The 17,237-nt window shown below is 46.8% G+C and overlaps 1 protein-coding gene across 1 annotated transcript; it reads left to right on the top strand.

The window, feature by feature from the left end:
• The first annotated feature begins 316 nt into the window (after positions 1 to 316).
• LOC147967322 (uncharacterized) lies at positions 317 to 16,531 on the top strand. The gene is made up of 6 exons (XM_087522438.1): positions 317 to 490; positions 10,563 to 10,638; positions 14,995 to 15,445; positions 15,848 to 15,908; positions 15,987 to 16,181; positions 16,268 to 16,531. Exons 1-6 carry the CDS (start codon positions 317 to 319, stop codon positions 16,529 to 16,531), a joined length of 1,221 nt encoding a protein of 406 aa, XP_087378564.1.
• The last annotated feature ends 706 nt before the right edge of the window (positions 16,532 to 17,237 follow it).

Raw genomic sequence — 17,237 nt, 5'->3', positions numbered from 1 at the left:
CCCAAAGAATGTCATGCAGCTGCGTCTCCGGCCCGCCCAGGACGAAAAGCCCATTTTTTGTCATGATTTTTTTCATAGAAGTAGGAGCCCACCACATCTATGATGATACCAGGTTTTGTCAAAATTATCGTCATAGAAGTGTCATAAGCATGACAGGAAAAAATTCGTTCGGCCCAAAATATCACGGATGTCTCTTCTTTTTGTAGTGAGGAGAGCCTCGATAGTAGCAGCATGCGCGTGATCCGCGTCGAGTTGAGCCTCCGCCTCCCGGTCCTCCTTTAGTATCGCCAGGTTGAACCACTGGTCCGCCTGCACCATGGGGAACCTGGACGCCGACACAAAGTCGATGTCCATCGTCTCATACGCATCGGGGGCCTTCTGCGCCGCGACCTCCGCCATGAACATTGGATCAGCATCCTCCTCCTCGGAGCTTCGCTCCAGAGAACTCTGGGATTGGCCCGCCGCAAAGCGAGCTTGGGAACGGAGGTCTGTGCGCCGACCGCCGCCGTGATTTCTGCGCGCCGCTCCGGCGTCAGAATCTTGTAGTACGTGATCTTGCGGTGCACCATGGCTTTCCAGCGAACTAGGGGACACTTGATGCGGGCTAGGAGATCGAAAGGTGGGGTAATGGGTTGGAGAGGAGGTGTGGTTTTCGGGCAGTGGCTGGCGTAGGCCGAGCAGCGAAGGTTCTGGTGTGAATAGTGTTTCCGGACACAACAAGTCATTCAGTTTTGACTATACATCACTCTTGTCGCGTTCGCTTTGTACCCCGGCACGCTGGACCCTCCACGTCGCTCAACGAATGGAACGCGCTTCGTCTTGCATTTTCGCTCGCTTGTGGGACCGTAGTTGAGAGCAAACCGACATCCCTCCCCCTCCCCCATCGGTGTCACATATACTACAACTCCCTCCGTTTTATGCGGAGTAAATAAAAACAAAGGGAGTATACTACGGATGAGGATCCCCTGATGTGGCCGAACCCATTGAGTAACTGTCATGCGGGGCCTAGCAAGCATGGGGCCTGCCAGTCAGTGACCGAAAGGCAGGGTAAGGCAGGGATACTAGTACTATGGGCACTGCATACTCTACTACAGATGTTGTCAGTACTCCACTTGTACTATTGGATAGGGAGCTTAAAAAAGTTACTATTGGACTGGCTATACGTGGAGAAATCCTAGTAGGAAGAGCATGCGCCAAAACAAGCACATTCACGTGTTTGAAAACAAATTGGAAACCATCTCTGTTTGAATACAAATATAGGAGTACGTACGAATCTAACAATATTGATTGGGCGTTGTTGAATGTTGATACTTTTTTCTGTATGTTTGATCAAAGTAGAGATACTTTTACTACACATAAAATCTATATGTAAACTAGAAAGGATCGGAGGGAGTATACTGTACGTTCAAAAGCGAAACAAACATTGAATACCCTTTATATATGATTTCTTATGCTATTATCACCGGTTCAAAATTTTGAATCCGCCTTAGGTATCACACATGCACCCACTCGTTCTCTCTCGGTTTCATCTCGGGGTCCGGAGATCAATTGAAAGAGGACTAGGGTGGGTACAGTACGTTCGTTTCTCTTATGAACATATAATATACTCCCTCCGATCCGCACAGACCCCCCCCCCCCCCCCCCGCGGGTCATTTCTATCATAGAAATAGACCAAACCTTTATCTCCTTGCACGACACGCAATTCATCTCTCAACATCAATCGATCTCATCAAGATGTGTCGGGGCATGAACCGAATGGGATGTCAAAACTAAGACGGGAAGCGACACGTAGTGGAGGCAAAGTGAAACTTCAAACGAACCATTTGTTTGTATGCATGTCTGACAAATTACAACATTGGAAATACAAGCATGGTCTAGGCCCACATGCGAATGATACTCAGCGGAATGTTCAAATGAGGCATGCGGGAGGATGGACTCGACCGGAGGGCGGCATGATCGATGGAGAAGAGGGTTGGAGAGGAATGAGAAATAAGCAACGCCACATGATTATACTTGAATGGCTCAAATAAACAATAAGTTGTCTTGTTTTCCCTTCCATCTTGGTCACGGAGTAAGATACTCCTTCCATTTTTATTTACTCTGCATATTAGGTTTGACTGAAGTCAAACTTCACAAAATTTGACCAAATTTATAGAAAAAATATGAACATTTACAATAGCAAATCTATATGACGTGAAAGTATATTCAATAATGAATCTAATGGTATTGATTTGTTATTGTATATGTTATTATTTCTGTCTACAAACTTTGTCAAAGTTTACATAGTTTGACTTTGAGCAAAGCTAAAATGCGGAGTAAATAAAAACAGAGGGAGTACGTAGGGACTAGTATAGTTACTACTGTCGGAACATGGTAAGTTGGACCCTTAACTGCGGGCACGGAGCGGGCACACCTCAATTATTCCTTCAAACAGTCGGACACCTACATTAGCACACCATATGGCTACTTAATCAAGTGTTACGCTTCACTAGTTGAAAAGGAAAAGGGCGATACCGTACCCAAAACCACCACACTTGGGGCTAGGGTAACAACATGGTACTGTACCGCATTTGAACCAGGGCACAAAAACCACCTGTTCTGCGCCTAATGTGCAACGTAGAGCACTGATGCTTGAATTTAGCTGGGAAAATAGGGAAACCGACATGTGGGGCACACCTGTCGGGACGACGTGGTGCAGACTAGTCCAATGGAGGAGCCGGCCAATGACCTCCTCGCCACCGGCAACCGTTCATGTGGGTCATGGGGGCCAGCAACGTGGCGCAGCTCCCGCACAGCCTTTGGACACGGCGACCGCTATGAGCGACGCGCTCATCGTCGCTGGACATGGTCGGCTTCAGTGTGCCGAGGGTGGCGTTAGCGTTGTGACACGACCAGCAGATCAACACCCGGCTCGTCGAGGATGCTTGGGGCGCCGAAGTGCGCGCGCACCGTGACGCGTCCGTGGAGTGGTGCAGTGCGGCCAACTGCATCCCCAGGACCTGAGATCATGCCGGGTCGTCTTTCTTTCAATGACATGTGGGGATCGCATGTGAGCAAAGGGCATCTCCAACGTTGCCACGACCGTAGCTGACTACCCTGGCACACCAAAAACCCTCATCCCTCGCGCCGTCGCACGACGCGTTCCCAGCCGGCGCCGGCTGCCCACATTAATGTCGTCCGTCCGTATGCCGTCATTAGGAGGCTCGGTTCCCAAGGAACCAACTCCGGCGACGCACCCGGACGCTTGGCCTCACCGGAATGCGCTACTTAAAGCGGCAACGCCCAGCTAAACTCCACACCATAGCGCATCGTCCTGCTACCTGGCACCACATCCGCCATGACCGCGAGCGCGAACGCTTTGTGGGAGAGCTTGTCTTCGGGGATGAAGCTCGAGATTGCCGCCCTCGCTGAAGTCGCCGCTCACGACGCAATAGCGGCGTAGCCGGACGCGGACGCGACCGCACAAGCGGTGGCCACGCTGGTGGCCACCGACGGGAGCACCGTCAGCCACGCGTCCTACTTGCCGCTGTCCAACGTTCGGTGGCGCATCTGGCAGGTGAAGCGACGGACCGTCCACGTCCATCATCATCGACCTCACATCAACCGGCACCGCCAAGGTCGCGGACTCCTCCGAGGATGAGTAGGGCATGGGAGGCGGCAGGGCATGGTGTGCCAACTGGCTGGTCCGTCTCCCGTGTTCTACTCTTCCTTGCCGGAGACCGCACCTTCAGTTCACGGGTCTTGAACCCCGACCTCGTACATGGAGATTGCAGATGGAGGACATCGGTTGCTGCCGTAGAATAGGTTTAGGGTCGGGTTTGTTTTATTTTTCTGTCCTATAAAAGTTCGAAATGTAATGAAAATATTCCGTTTTTGCATTAATCTCATCCAGTGTATATGAACTTTCACAATAATAGTAAGGTATATTGTAGGAGTATATGGAATGATGATTCATTTTTGTGTGTATAAGCTTAGAAGGTTTGACCCGAGACAAAGCTAACATGCGAAGTAAATAAACACATAGGGTCTACATACACAATTTATCTTAGGCACTCCAATAGTACGTCCACTACACATTCACGTATTTCACATATTTCTACATCTACGGGAACCTTCGAAAGGGTTAACGTAAATTGCATCTCTCTCTCCCCCCGCCTCACTACTAGGGAAAACCCTAGTAGTAGCGCTTGTTTTATAGCTAGCAGTAGCGCTTGTACGAGCGCTACCACTAAGGCGCTACAGCTAACTAGTAGCAGTAGCGCTGGAAAGGGAGCGCTACTGCTATACCTAGTTAGCAATAGCGCTTTTGTTGGGAAAGCACTACTGATAGTAGTAAGTAGCAGTAGCGTTTCTTCTGAAAAGCGATGCTGCTAACTTTTCCTGTATTTTTAAAAATACAGCTTATTTTCCTTGTGGTTTTATATACAGTACTTTCATCATATGATTTTATGACCATGATTAGTTATTATATATAACAGTGGCTGAAATGAACGTGGAGTAGATTCAAGTGGAGGCAACATGTGGTGCATGTCGAAAGTACTACTAATTCATCGTGGTGGGCCCCTCCCTCCTCCAATCTACAATTAGCAGCTCACACGCTTCACATTACATTAATTATGTAACTGGGATTACGTAGGTGTAGCATTACTCGTCCTTAAAAAATCAACTTAGCCAACCTCCCAGCATATCGTGCGGGAAAAGACCCGGCCGCGCCATTTTAGTTGGGATTACCGGATTAATAGTAGTACTATCAATGGATCACACGAAGCACCAAGTTTTTTTTGAGGGGGTGAAGCACCAAGTTTAAAAGGAAAAAGGCGGTACACTCACAGCACCCCTGTCGCGGTCGCATTGCACCCGACACACGGTCGGAACTGCACACGGCTCACGCAAACGGAACGCGCTTCGGCTTGCCTCTTCACTGACACGTGGGACTGCACTTGGAGAAACCAACCATGTGCCAAACTCCCCACGCCCATCGGCCAACTAGCCAATTATATTCCCCAAACCCCCATCCCCCCCGCCCCCTCCACTCCATTCGCTCTGCCAAAGCCGCCCTCCCCGCCGCGCCGATACGTCGGAGCCGTAGTTCGTCGAGGGGACGCACGGCGATCCTCTCGCTCCCACAGCGCTCTCGTAGACTACCATCCTCTAGTAGCGCCGCCACCGATGGCGACGTTCTTGTGGAGACGCACGGCGGTCAGCACCGCCACTGTTGGCGACGTTCGTGTGGAGACACACGGCGATCACCTTCTCCCACGGTACACGCATTGTAGACTGAGGCCGCGTGCATGTCGGTGTAGCGCTAAATGTTAGCTGCTAGACGCTGTTAATCCCACTGTTTGCCGAAGTAGTTTACAGTCAATATGCCTTGCTTAAGAAGGTTCCTTGCCCTGTTCTGCACTCAATCTGCTTAGCTGAGATCGCATGCCAAGCCCGATTATTTGCTAAAATATCCTACCATATATGTTTTTCCTGTAATATCTAGTAGAAGAACTAATTTGTATGTCTAACAGATGGACAGAACTTGGAAAACTTTTGCTCGAAGATTCTCCGCTGCATATGTCGAGGGGGTTGAAAAATTCATGAACTTTATCAGAGCTGAGTACGGTGTCCCGAAATCATATGTGCTCCGCCCTGTAGCAGTTTTATGAATTCAGTTACAAGACCCCAGTCAACTGTGCAAAATCATCTACACTTGTATGGGATGTCGGTCAAATATACTAGGTGGGTTCATCATGGTGAAGCTATGAACATCAATGTTACTGACTATGTGGAAGCAGTGGATCACCATCCTGATCTGCCTGATGCTCAGGTGGAAGAGGAGGAGGAGGTGGTGGTGGTGGAGCCAGTGAGTTTGACCAACATTGAAACAATGCTATGAAATACTCGTGCATTTCGTGAACTTTCACCTGCAGAAGAAAAACGGTGGGCCCGCATGTTGGAACAATGCAACGTGGCTGTCACCCCAGGAAATAAGCTGTTAGTATTCTCAGCTATGGTTACCTTTCTTCAGGTGAAGACATCTGAGCGGATGACCAACAAATCATTCAATCCAATGTTGGCTGCTTTCCGCAAATCTTTCCCAGATGCGTCTGAGCTACCACACACCTACAGTAAAATGAAGAATTTCCTTTGTGAAGTTGGAACTGGATATGATATGATCCATGTTTGTAACAATAATTGTGTTATGTTCCGAAGGATTATGCCAACTTAATTGAATGCCCAAAATGCAAATCATCAAGATGGAAATATGGCGACGCTGTGAAGAGGATTCCTCATAATGTTCTGAGACACTTTCCAATTATACCAAGATTGTAGAGGTTGTTTCATGATGCTGAAACAAGAGAGGATGTATTGTGGCATTCTAGGAATCAGGAGTACAGAGATAAGAATGTAATAAGCCATCCATCTCATGGTAGTGATTGGAAAAGCTTCAATCGGAAACAAAAAAAGTTTACTGCTGACCTGAGAAACATTAGACTTCGCTTAGCTTCAGATGGATTTAACCCATTTGGCCACCAGAGCGCCACATATAGCATGTGGCCAGTGCTTGTTATCCCTTACCACATGCCTCCAAATGTATGAACCAAAGAATCAAACTACATGATGGCCTTGATCATCCCAGATCCAAAAAGTCCTGGAAAGGATTTTGATTTATTCATGGAGCCTATTGTGGAGGAACTTCAACAGCTATGGAGGGGTGTACTCACTCGAGACCTATATAGCAGCCCACCAGCTGATTTCTTTCTGCATCCTGTTATAATTTGGTGCATCCATGATTATCCGGCTTTGGGAACTATGTCAGGGCGAACGACACATGGTTACAATGCATGTGTTCGCTGTGACAGGAATCCGCTGTCATATGCAATACTTAGCAAGATCTGTTACATTGGACACCACCGTTTCCTTCCCAAGGACAAGCCGCGTCCTACAAAATACCGAAGATATGTGTTCAATGCAAAGCATGAAAACCGTGATGTGCCAAAGAGGCTCACCGTCGATGAGTTGCAAGTGGAATTAGAGAAGGTCAGGCATATTACACCAGGAAACCATCCTGGTAATGGTAGCGGGAAAAGGAAGTGTGGCAAGGAAGAAGAGAGATTATTGTTTACCCGCAGGGCCAATTTGTGGGACTTGGAGTATTGGAAAGATTTGGATCTGCGGCATAATCTTGATGTGATGCACATCGAGAAAAATATATGTGACAGCATTATCGGCACACTTCTTAATATTGAAGGCAAGATGAAAGATACCTTAAAATCTAGGATTGATTTGACACACCTGGGTATCAGACAGGATTTGCAGGTGCAAGATGAAGGTAAACCATGGGATATGGCACCAGCTGTGTACATCTTGGACAAGGTAAAAAGAAAAGAATTCTGCGAGGTGCTGTCATGTGTGAGTTTCCCATATGGATTTGCTTCCAACCCTGAAAGGAGAGTCAGTGCAGATGGAAACAGGGTACAAGGGTTGAAAACTCATGACTGCCACGTCCTACTTCAAAGGGTTTTACCTGTTATCCTTAGAGGATTGGGCCGCCCTGACTTATACAGAGCAGTTGCAGAGTTGGGACAATTCTTCAGGGAACTCTGCAGTAGAAATATCAGGATAGATGCTTTGGCGCGTCTTAGAGACAAGATACCAACTATCCTATGCGACCTTGAGAAGATATATCCTCCAGCCTTCTTTGATGTGATGGTGCATTTGGTTGTTCATCTAACTGATAAGGCACTACTTAGAGGTCCAGTACAATATGGCTGGATGTACCCTATTGAAAGGCGGCTAGGCACTTTCAAGGGCTATATTAGGATTAGAGCTAGACCCGTGAGTTCCATTGCAAAGGCCTATATTGCTAAGAAGCATTGACATTCTATTCAAAATACATTGAAACAGCTAATCAGCTGAGCAAAGAGATGGGTGAAGACAATCCTGGGCTCAATGATTTCGATTGTTCTGTTCGAGTTACAGGGAAGAGTCGACAAGAGGACAAACCTAAAGATTTGGACAAAATGGTTTGGTATGTGTTGAATAACTGTCGTGAGATACTACCTTATATCAAGTAAGTGCTAAGTACTGCAGCTTATAAAACGTAATCTACTAAACTTGCAGCACATTGTTATATATGTAGATGTTTGACGCGATCACTATGTTGTGCAGGATCTACAAAAAGGAGTTACTGCCACAAAATCCAAGAAACATTGACAAACTGGTTATGGCAGGATTTGCGAAATGGTTCAAGAGCCATGTAAGCTTTTGAATTGCACTGTCAGTTTTTTTAATATATTGAGTACATAAGATGATCAGCTTGTCTATTTTCTAACTATAGGTTAAGAAGATGCGGGAGGATGGGCAGGCAGTTGATGATGCCCTTTACGCACTAGCAATGGGTCCTGATACTCGGGTAAGACATTATGAATCTTGCGTTGTTGGAGATGTGCGCTACAACTCCCTTGCACGCCACGAAGGTAGGAAGACGCAAAACAGTGCCATCATGAGCACGGATACGTATGATAGAGAGACAATTGAAATGTATGCTAACATAACAGACATTGTTCAGTTGCAGTATATCTCTAGTTTCGAGGTTCATCGGTGTGTGGTTCTGTTGTGCTGTCGTTGGTATAACATGTTTTCCAGGATAGCAAAACCCAGAGTTGATGATTATTTCAAATCCATCAATGTCAAGGCGGCGTACCAGACCAACGAGCCTTTTATTTTGGAAAATCAAAGAACACATATTTTTTTCTTGGAAGACACATGTGCACGTAGCGATGACTAGAGAGTATTGCAAAAGTTTAAGCAGAGGAATTCGTTTAATGAAGTTGCATAACAAGATGATGCTTACACTGCTCCTGATGTACAAGATTCCACAAATGTTCCTAATATCTTTGAGAACCATCACGTCAATGACGCTTGCGAAAAGATTGCCTCTCGGGCTGTGGACATACAAGAGTTGATCAAGAAGAAGCCAATGTTTGAGGACATTGAGGATGAAGAAGAAGAGCACAATGTGGGGAATTACGATTCAGACTGATACACATGGCGACGATGTTGACGCTGCTGCTGTGGATGATGATTAGATTGCTTTTGTCGTGTTTGCTTATCAGAAGACGTTTTTTTTATCTACTATCACTACTGGAATCTGGCATTTTGCCGTCTGCCACCTCTTTGCCGTCCTCTAGCTGACGGCAAAGAGGTTCTTTGCCGTCCGCTTTAAGGAAGCAGACGGCAAAGAAAGCGCTGATGGCAAAAAGGGTGTTTGCCGTCAGCTGCCTCTTTGCCGTCAGCCAGCTGACGGGAAGAGCGAAAAGGCAGACGGCAAAGAGCCAGGTGGGCCCCACAGGGCACGGCGTGGCTAGGTCAGCTTCTTTCTTGTCTGCTAGCGGACGGCAAAGAGGTGACTACTTTGCCGACTGCTAGCAGACGGCAGTGTTCCTCCTAGCGGACGGCAAAGAGGAGACGTGGGCCAGCCCTAACGGTCGCCCTCTTTGCCGTCTGCTAGCAGATGGCAAAGAAGGCCCACTTAACGGGGGCTCCATAGTCTCCCTCTCTCTCTCTCTCTTTCTCCCTCCCTCCCGCGCGCCCGCCTCTCTCCTCCTGTCATCGCCGCTGCAGTCACCGCCGCCGGCCAGCCCCGCCCCCAGGACCCAGCCCCCGCCACCATCCAGCCCCGCCGCGGCAGGAGCCAGGCCCCAACAGGAGCCAGGCCGCGGCGGCCGCCCCATCGCGCCCTGTCGCTGGAGTCCTCCCCTGTGCTGTCCCGTCGCCGGACTCCTCCTCTGCGCCGCCCCGCCCCGCTTCAGAACTCCTCCCCGCGGCCCCTGCGCCGCCCCGCCCCACCGGCTGACCTCGCCGGAGCAAGGTTAGTTTTTTTCTTCTATTTTTTCCTGTTTTTTTGTTCTGTTTTTTCCTGTTTTGTTTTAGGTTAGTGTTTAGTTTTAGTTAGTGCTAAGTTTTGTTTTAGTTAGTGCTAGGTTTAGGTTTAGTTTTGAGTTTTTAGGTTTAGGTTTAGGCTTAGATAAATAGAAGAGGAAGAAGAAAGATGAAAAAAAAAGTAGAAGAAGAGGAAAGAAGAAGAAGAAAAAAAGAAGAAGAAGAGGAAAAGGAGAAGAGGAAGAAGAAGAAGAAGAAGAAGAAGAAGAAGAAGAAGAAGAAGAAGAAGAAGAAGAAGAAGAAGAAGAAGAAGAAGAAGAAGAAGAAAAAGACACCTCGACCCCGACCACCGACACCCCGACACCCTGACACCCCAACCCCGACCACCGACACCCCGACCCCGACCCCAACACCCCGACATCCTGACACCCCGACCATCGACACCCCGAGCCCCGACACCCGATAGCCTAACACCACACCCCGACACCCTGACACCACACCCCGACCCCGACCCCGGCAGCCCGACACCCTGACACCCCGATCGACCCCGACACCCTAACACCACACCCCGACCCCGACCCCAACGGGGTCATATATTTGTGAATTATGAGTTAGGTCGTATATTTTTCGATTTTGTTATGCAAAACATCATATATATTTGTGTTAATCGGGTGGATTTAAATGTGCAGTTGTTTCGTCGCTGCGAGGGTGTGGTGTTTGACGACCTCCCCGTGCGTTCGACGAGCTCCGCCCCTGCGTTCGTTGGTGAGCACAAATGACATCTCCTCCTCCCCCTTTCATTTGCTCTGTTCCGGTCTTCGTGCCGATGAAACTTGCTAGCTATAGGTGTCAATCATCAGTATGCATAACCACTATGCGTCGCCCGTTCGAAAGGGTTACATCTATAAATATGCATGCATTTGCATATTTATAATCGTGATTCTTTTGAATTGTCCAATGTTATCCATGGACAGCCCAAGTATGTGTAGATTGGGTTCGTTTTCCCATATGCTCTACTCCGGATACGATGCAGAATTTCGTCAGTGCCTCCTTGTTGTTCTTCGGGTACACATCCTCTCTGCTTATTGCCGATACGTGTATCAGGAGAACAGCGGGGAGGTGCTGCCAAAATTTTGCGTCAGATCCAGAGCAGAGCATGGGAAAACGAACCCAATCTACACATACTCGGGTGGGATTAGGACCTATCTTTACCTATTAGCGTGTAGGTTGCATGGACGTAATAAAACTGACAAAATCCATTAACTGATGGATATGGTTTGCTTAATTATGTATATATTTCTTGTGTGTCCAGTAGGAAGTCAATATGAGTGATCGTGTGTGGATGTACACCGGTTACACTAGTCAGAAAGTTTGTACCAAGGAATGGTTAACAAAAACCAAGGGGTTTGTTAGAGCCGCATTTGCAAATGGCCAGATATTAAGCTGGTGCCCCTGTGTCCGGTGTGACAACTATAATAAGAGGGACGAACTTGAAATGAGTAAACACCTGCAGAAGTTTGGTTTTACGCCTTGTTACACGGTCTGGACATTTCATGGTGAGTCTGCCCAACGTGCCAGAGCCGAGGTGGTTCATCGTCACACCGACGAGCATGGTACCGGGATGGAAGACATGGTGCAAGACTTTAACGATGCTCGGGACATGGATGAGGAGATGGAGGAATCTACAAAGGCCTTCACTAAAATGTTGGAGTCCTCAAAACATCCTCTCCATGAGCACACTGAGCTTTGTCAGCTGGATGCCATCTCACAAATAATGGCTTTGAATGCTCAATTCAACTTGGGCAGAGGATGCTACGATGCGATGATGACAGTATTCGGACGAATTCTACCCAAAGGTCATGTGCTACCTGCAAACCTGTACCAGTCAGACAAAATCCTCCGTGCTCTTAAGATGCCCTATGAGAAGACACATGCCTGTGAGAAAGGATGTGTCTTATTTAGGCTTCAGTATGAGGACTTGAACTATTGTCCCATTTCCAAGTCTTCCAGGTATGTTATGGTAGATAACGGTATGGGTGAGAAGATGCAGACCAAAATACCCGTTAATGTTCTTCGGTATATGCCAATCGTAAAAAGACTTCAATATCTTTTCATGGTCAAAGAGACGGCCAGACAAATGACATGGCACAAAACGGGCAAAAGAACAACTAGATGCATATGGGATTGTGATGATGTTGCACACATCGGATGGTGAAGCGTGGAAGCGCTTCGATGCATTACATAAGGAAAAAACGGCAGATCCAAGGCATCCTCGAGTCGCCGTCAGCATGGATGGGTTCAGTGTGTTTGGTCAGATGGCAGCCCAATACAGTTGTTAGCCCGTGTTTGTCATTCCACTCAATCTCCCCCCCCCCCCCGGGCAGATTATGCAAAGAAAGAACATTTTCCTAACGTTGATAATTCCAGGGCCCAACTATCCGGGGAAGAATATGAATGTGTACAGGTAGCCGCTTAAGGATGAATTGCAAGAAGCTTGGGATAATGGGTTCAAGACATACGACGCCTTTAGCAAACAGAACTTCATAATGCATGCCTGGTACATGTACTCGACGCATGACTTGCCAGCGTATGCGCTATTCGTTGGCTGGTGTGTCCATGGAAGGTTCCCATTCCCCACATGCAAGGGAGCTCTTGAGTTTCATTGGCTGACGGCAGGGCACAAGTATAGTTGCTTCGACTTGCATAGACCGTTTCTAGATCCTCGCCATAAGTTCAGGAAAGACAATAAGAACTTCATCAAAGGTAGAGTTTTCAAACACTCTGCACCACGTGCGTTGACAGGCCAACAGACCCTAGATCAGTTAAACTCTCTCGAGCCAGATCTAGAGCGTCCAGGGTATTTCAAGGGGTATAATAAGGAACACGCCTGGACTCACAAGACATGCTTGTGGGATCTGCCTTACTTCAAAGACCTCCTTTGCCCACACAACATCGACGTGATGCACACTGAAAAGAATATCGCCGAAGCCATTTTTCGTATATTGTTCGTCATAGGGGGGAAATCAAAGGATAATACTAAGTCTAGAGTCGATCAAGAGGAGCTATGTGATAGACCGTTACAAAACATGCAAGAACCGAAAGGAAAGTGGAACTAGATGAAGCCAAAGGCATGGTTCAATCTGGGAAGGCCAGCTATGAGGGAAATTATTTTGTGGGTGAAAATGCAGTTGATGTTCCCCGATGGGTATGCAGCAAATCTAAAGACGGGAGCGAGTCTTGAAAAATTGAAAATATTTGGTCTAAAAAGTCATGATTGGCACATATGGATTGAGCGGATAATGCCGGTGATGTTGCGTGGCTTCATCCCTGAGGATGAATGGCTTGTACTGGCAGAGCTGAGCTATTTCTTCCGTGTTCTTTGTGCGAAAGAACTATTGCCTGGCCTCCTAGAAGAAATGGAATAGTTGGCGCAGGAGTTGATCTGCAAGTTAGAGATGATCTTTCCGCCAAGCTTCTTTAATCCAATGCAACACTTGATTTTGCATCTCCCGACCAAGGCGAGATTGGGGGGGGGGGGCGTGCAAAATCGTTGGTGCTACTCAACTGAGAGGATGCAAAAGATGCTTCGAGCAAAATGTAAAAATAAACGTAGAATTGAAGCATCGATGGCCGAGGCATTCATCACCGAGGAGGCGGCAAACTTCGTGATAGCACACTACGAAGCCAAAAATCGTCATTTGCATAATCCGAAGCCTCAGTACAATGCCGACGACCCTAAAAAGGGTCGATCCAACCTCAGCTTATTCAAAGGGAATCTCGCACCAGCTAGTGGTTCGAAACCAGTATCATTGGATGTTGAAGAATGGCGGACCATTTCGCTGTATCTCTTCAACAACCTAACAAAAGTGCGGCCGTACATCGAGTAAGATCTCGGTACATTGTTTCGCATCTTCTAATTCCTTTGAACTGCTCTTATTCCTGGATATTTGATGCAGTTGATATGTCGCCATATTCTCGTATGGAGCGGTGATCCAAAAGGATTCCGTCGAAGAGTATGAGCTTCTAGCAAAGCAAGCAGGCGAATATCCTGGTTTCATCTCTTGGTTCAAAAAAACGGTAATTTCCGTTAGACCATTTGATTTCTTTGGCTAATTTGCGACTAATGCAACAATCCTTTCATATTAAACTTGTAGGCTAATTCAAAGATTATGGATGCCGAATTGAGACAAGTAGCTAATGGTTTTGACTATAAGGTCCGTTCATTTGACAAATACGACATCAACGGGTATCGCTTTCGTACCTATGGCAAAGAGCTATCTATGGCTGACTGAAAGACTACAAATTGTTGTGTCTCTGCTATCGGCGAAGGAGATATCGAGTATTATGGAAGAGTTGAAGCAATTTATGAACTTCAATTCTATGGTGAAAACCCACCAAACATCGTAGTCTTCAGATGTTATTGGTTCCAGCCGAGGGAGACTAGAAGGACTCATGAACATATAGGGCTAGTCGAAATCAAACAAAGCACCCATTTGGATGTTCCCGATGTCTATATTACGGCTCAACAGGCAACCCAAGTTTTCTATCTACCGTGGGCCTGTCAAAGTGATCCAAATCTCAGTGGTTGGGATGTCGTTTATGAAGTGCCGCCACATCTTAGACCACCTCCCCCAATGAAGAGGATTATGAACCTCACATTAACCAAGACACATATGATGAAGGAGAATTCTTCCAAGAAACACGTCTTTCCGAAAAACGTTTCAAGAACCGCTCTACTCCACCCCAGAACATTGAAGTAGACAACGATAGTGAATCCGACTTCACTCCTGAGCCAGAACAAGAAGAGCCGGAACAAGAAGAAGTTACTGCTGCAGATGACCAGTCAATGCTTGAACGATTACGTAAAGGAGGCCTTCCACATGTTGATGGATTTATTGATGATGATGATGATGAGGACGTCACTGATAGTGATGATGATGATGCATTTAATGATCCCGGAGCATATATAAATGATTCAGAGTAATATTAGTAATGTGAGGTATTCAATTTTTTATTATGTTCATGATGATGATACACTTAAATTATATACATATTATTCATGTCAGGTATTCAATTTTTTATGTTGTACTAATTTCGTTTACTTTTTGTATGTCATTGCAGGTGTTGACAGGATTGTGGGCAAGGGTCCAGAGTGCCCAGAGCCTCCTGCGAGCGCTACTGGGAGGGGTGCTTCCATTATTCCACCCCAGCCCCTCCGGAGAGCGGTGCTAGACAGAATGCAGACAGCAGCGGCTGGCGCTTCTTCTTCGGCTGGGAGAGGTCGGGGGAGGACGAAGAAGGCTGCTAGAGGTGGACGTGGCAGCGGGAGAGGTAGGAAGACTGCTACGTCTTCCTCGCCACCACCCCCAGCTGATTCACCCGACCACAGGACTGCTCCGTATGACATGGACCCGTCTCGGACTCCGGCCCATGAGCCTCGGGTCGCCGATCCTTCGCCCCACCAGACTCGTGTCGCCGATCCAGTGCCCCACGTGAGTCTGGTCCCAGAGTCTTCGTCCCAGAAGACTCCGGTCCCGGACTCTTCATCCCACGAGACTCTAGAGGCTAGTGGCCCTACTGACGGTAGCGAGGACACCTTTTCTGATGATAGCTATAGCGACGACAAGCTGGCTGAGAAGGGCAAGAAGGTCTACCAGTGTGGCGGTAGAAAGCTCCCGCCCGTGCCGACGACCCCCGACCAAAGGTGGTTGATTGCGCCTAATGGGTTGTAGTAAGTGCATTTACTCTTTTTTAACCTTTTTCCTTCACGTTTCTTCAAATTAATATCTAATGCGTTTGCCTTGTCATACTGCAGGGGCTGGGTACACCCCCGTGGTGTCCGTAGGCCCAACCAGGTCCTTGGTGTGCTTTGCTGGCAGCACTTCCCTAGGTGGGTCACGTTGCCCGGTGAGGGTCAGGTTCCACAGCTAGCACTTAGCTGGGAGTTGTACTTGGTTGCCCCGGCCCCACCCAAGGAGATGGTCGCCGGTGCCTTGTGCGAGACGGTGGCCGACATTGTGTTCCATTGGTTTTGGGTAATTTCTCCTTTACAGAATTAAAAATGAACACTACCTAGTGATTGTACTAATCAGTGTTGTCTTGTTTGATTGCAGACCTTCTACAGGGTTTCAGAGGGAGAGCAGGGGGCCGCATCTACGGTTGTCGAAGCCGAGTGCAAGCGCCTACTTCAGAACTTACGGCACGAGGCTCGGGTGCAGGCCGTTCGAAACTACTACACCTCGAAGGGTATTAGGAGGGCCAAGAAGAAGTGTCGCGGCAGGTTTGTGAGTAAGGAGAAGTACATGCAGGTAATTACCTATTCTTAAGGCCTTGAACTTAGTTTTCTTGATTTGATTCGTAGGCATAGCATTGAAATTTCTCTTGACTAACTTAGGTGCCCCCGAGATGGTGTGCGGATAAGATGGACTGTTGGGAGGCGTTGGTGGATGCGTGGTGCTCTCCCCAATGGCTAGTCGAACACCAAAGGGCCAAGGATAAGCGTAACCAAATGGAAGGTGTGCCACACCATCAAGGGAGCTCCAACCTGTTTGAGTACGGGGATCACTGGGTATGTGGTTTGCTACACGATTCATGCAATTTCATTCTTCATGCTAGCATTTTTCCCTTCCAAAATGACTTAATATGCTTAGTTAGTTAAAAATGGCATAACTACCTTGGATAGTTCATTTATGACATAATTAGCTCTAAAATGACATAATAACCTTAGATAGCTCTATAAAATAACTAAATATGCTTTAGTTAGTTAAAAATGATATAACTACCTAGGATAGCTAAATAATGACTTAAACTTAGCTTATTTTCCTCCAAAATGACATAATAAACTTAGATAGCTCTATAAAATGCCTAAATATGCTTTAGTTAGTTAAAAAATGGCATGACTATCTTGGAGAATTCATTTATGACATAATTAGCTCCAAAATGACATAATAACCTTAAATAGCTCTATAAAATGCCTAAATATGCTTTAGTTAGTTAAAAATGGCATAACTACCTTGGAGAATTCATTTATGACATAATTAGCTCTAAAATGACATAATAACCTTAGATAGCTCTATAAAATAACTAAATATGCTTTAGTTAGTTAAAAATGGCATAGCTACCTAGGATAGCTAAATAATGACCTAAACTTAGCTTATTTTCCTCCAAAATGACATAATAACCTTAGATAGCTCTATAAAATGCCTAAATATGCTTTAGTTAGCTAAAAATGGCATAACTACCTTGGATAGCTCAACAATGACATAATTAGCATACTTTGGTCAAAAAAGGCATAATAATCTTGGTTACCTCCAAAATGACCTAAACTTAGCTTATTCTCCTCCAAAGTGACATAATAACCTTAC

The sequence above is a fragment of the Triticum urartu genome, chromosome 5A (genome assembly GCF_056163025.1).
Source record: "Triticum urartu cultivar PI428250 chromosome 5A, HENAU_Tu73, whole genome shotgun sequence".
In the NCBI taxonomy this organism is placed as follows: Eukaryota; Viridiplantae; Streptophyta; class Magnoliopsida; order Poales; family Poaceae; genus Triticum; species Triticum urartu.
Note: the sequence above shows the minus strand (reverse complement) of the source record. Positions and strands in the feature narration are given on the sequence as shown.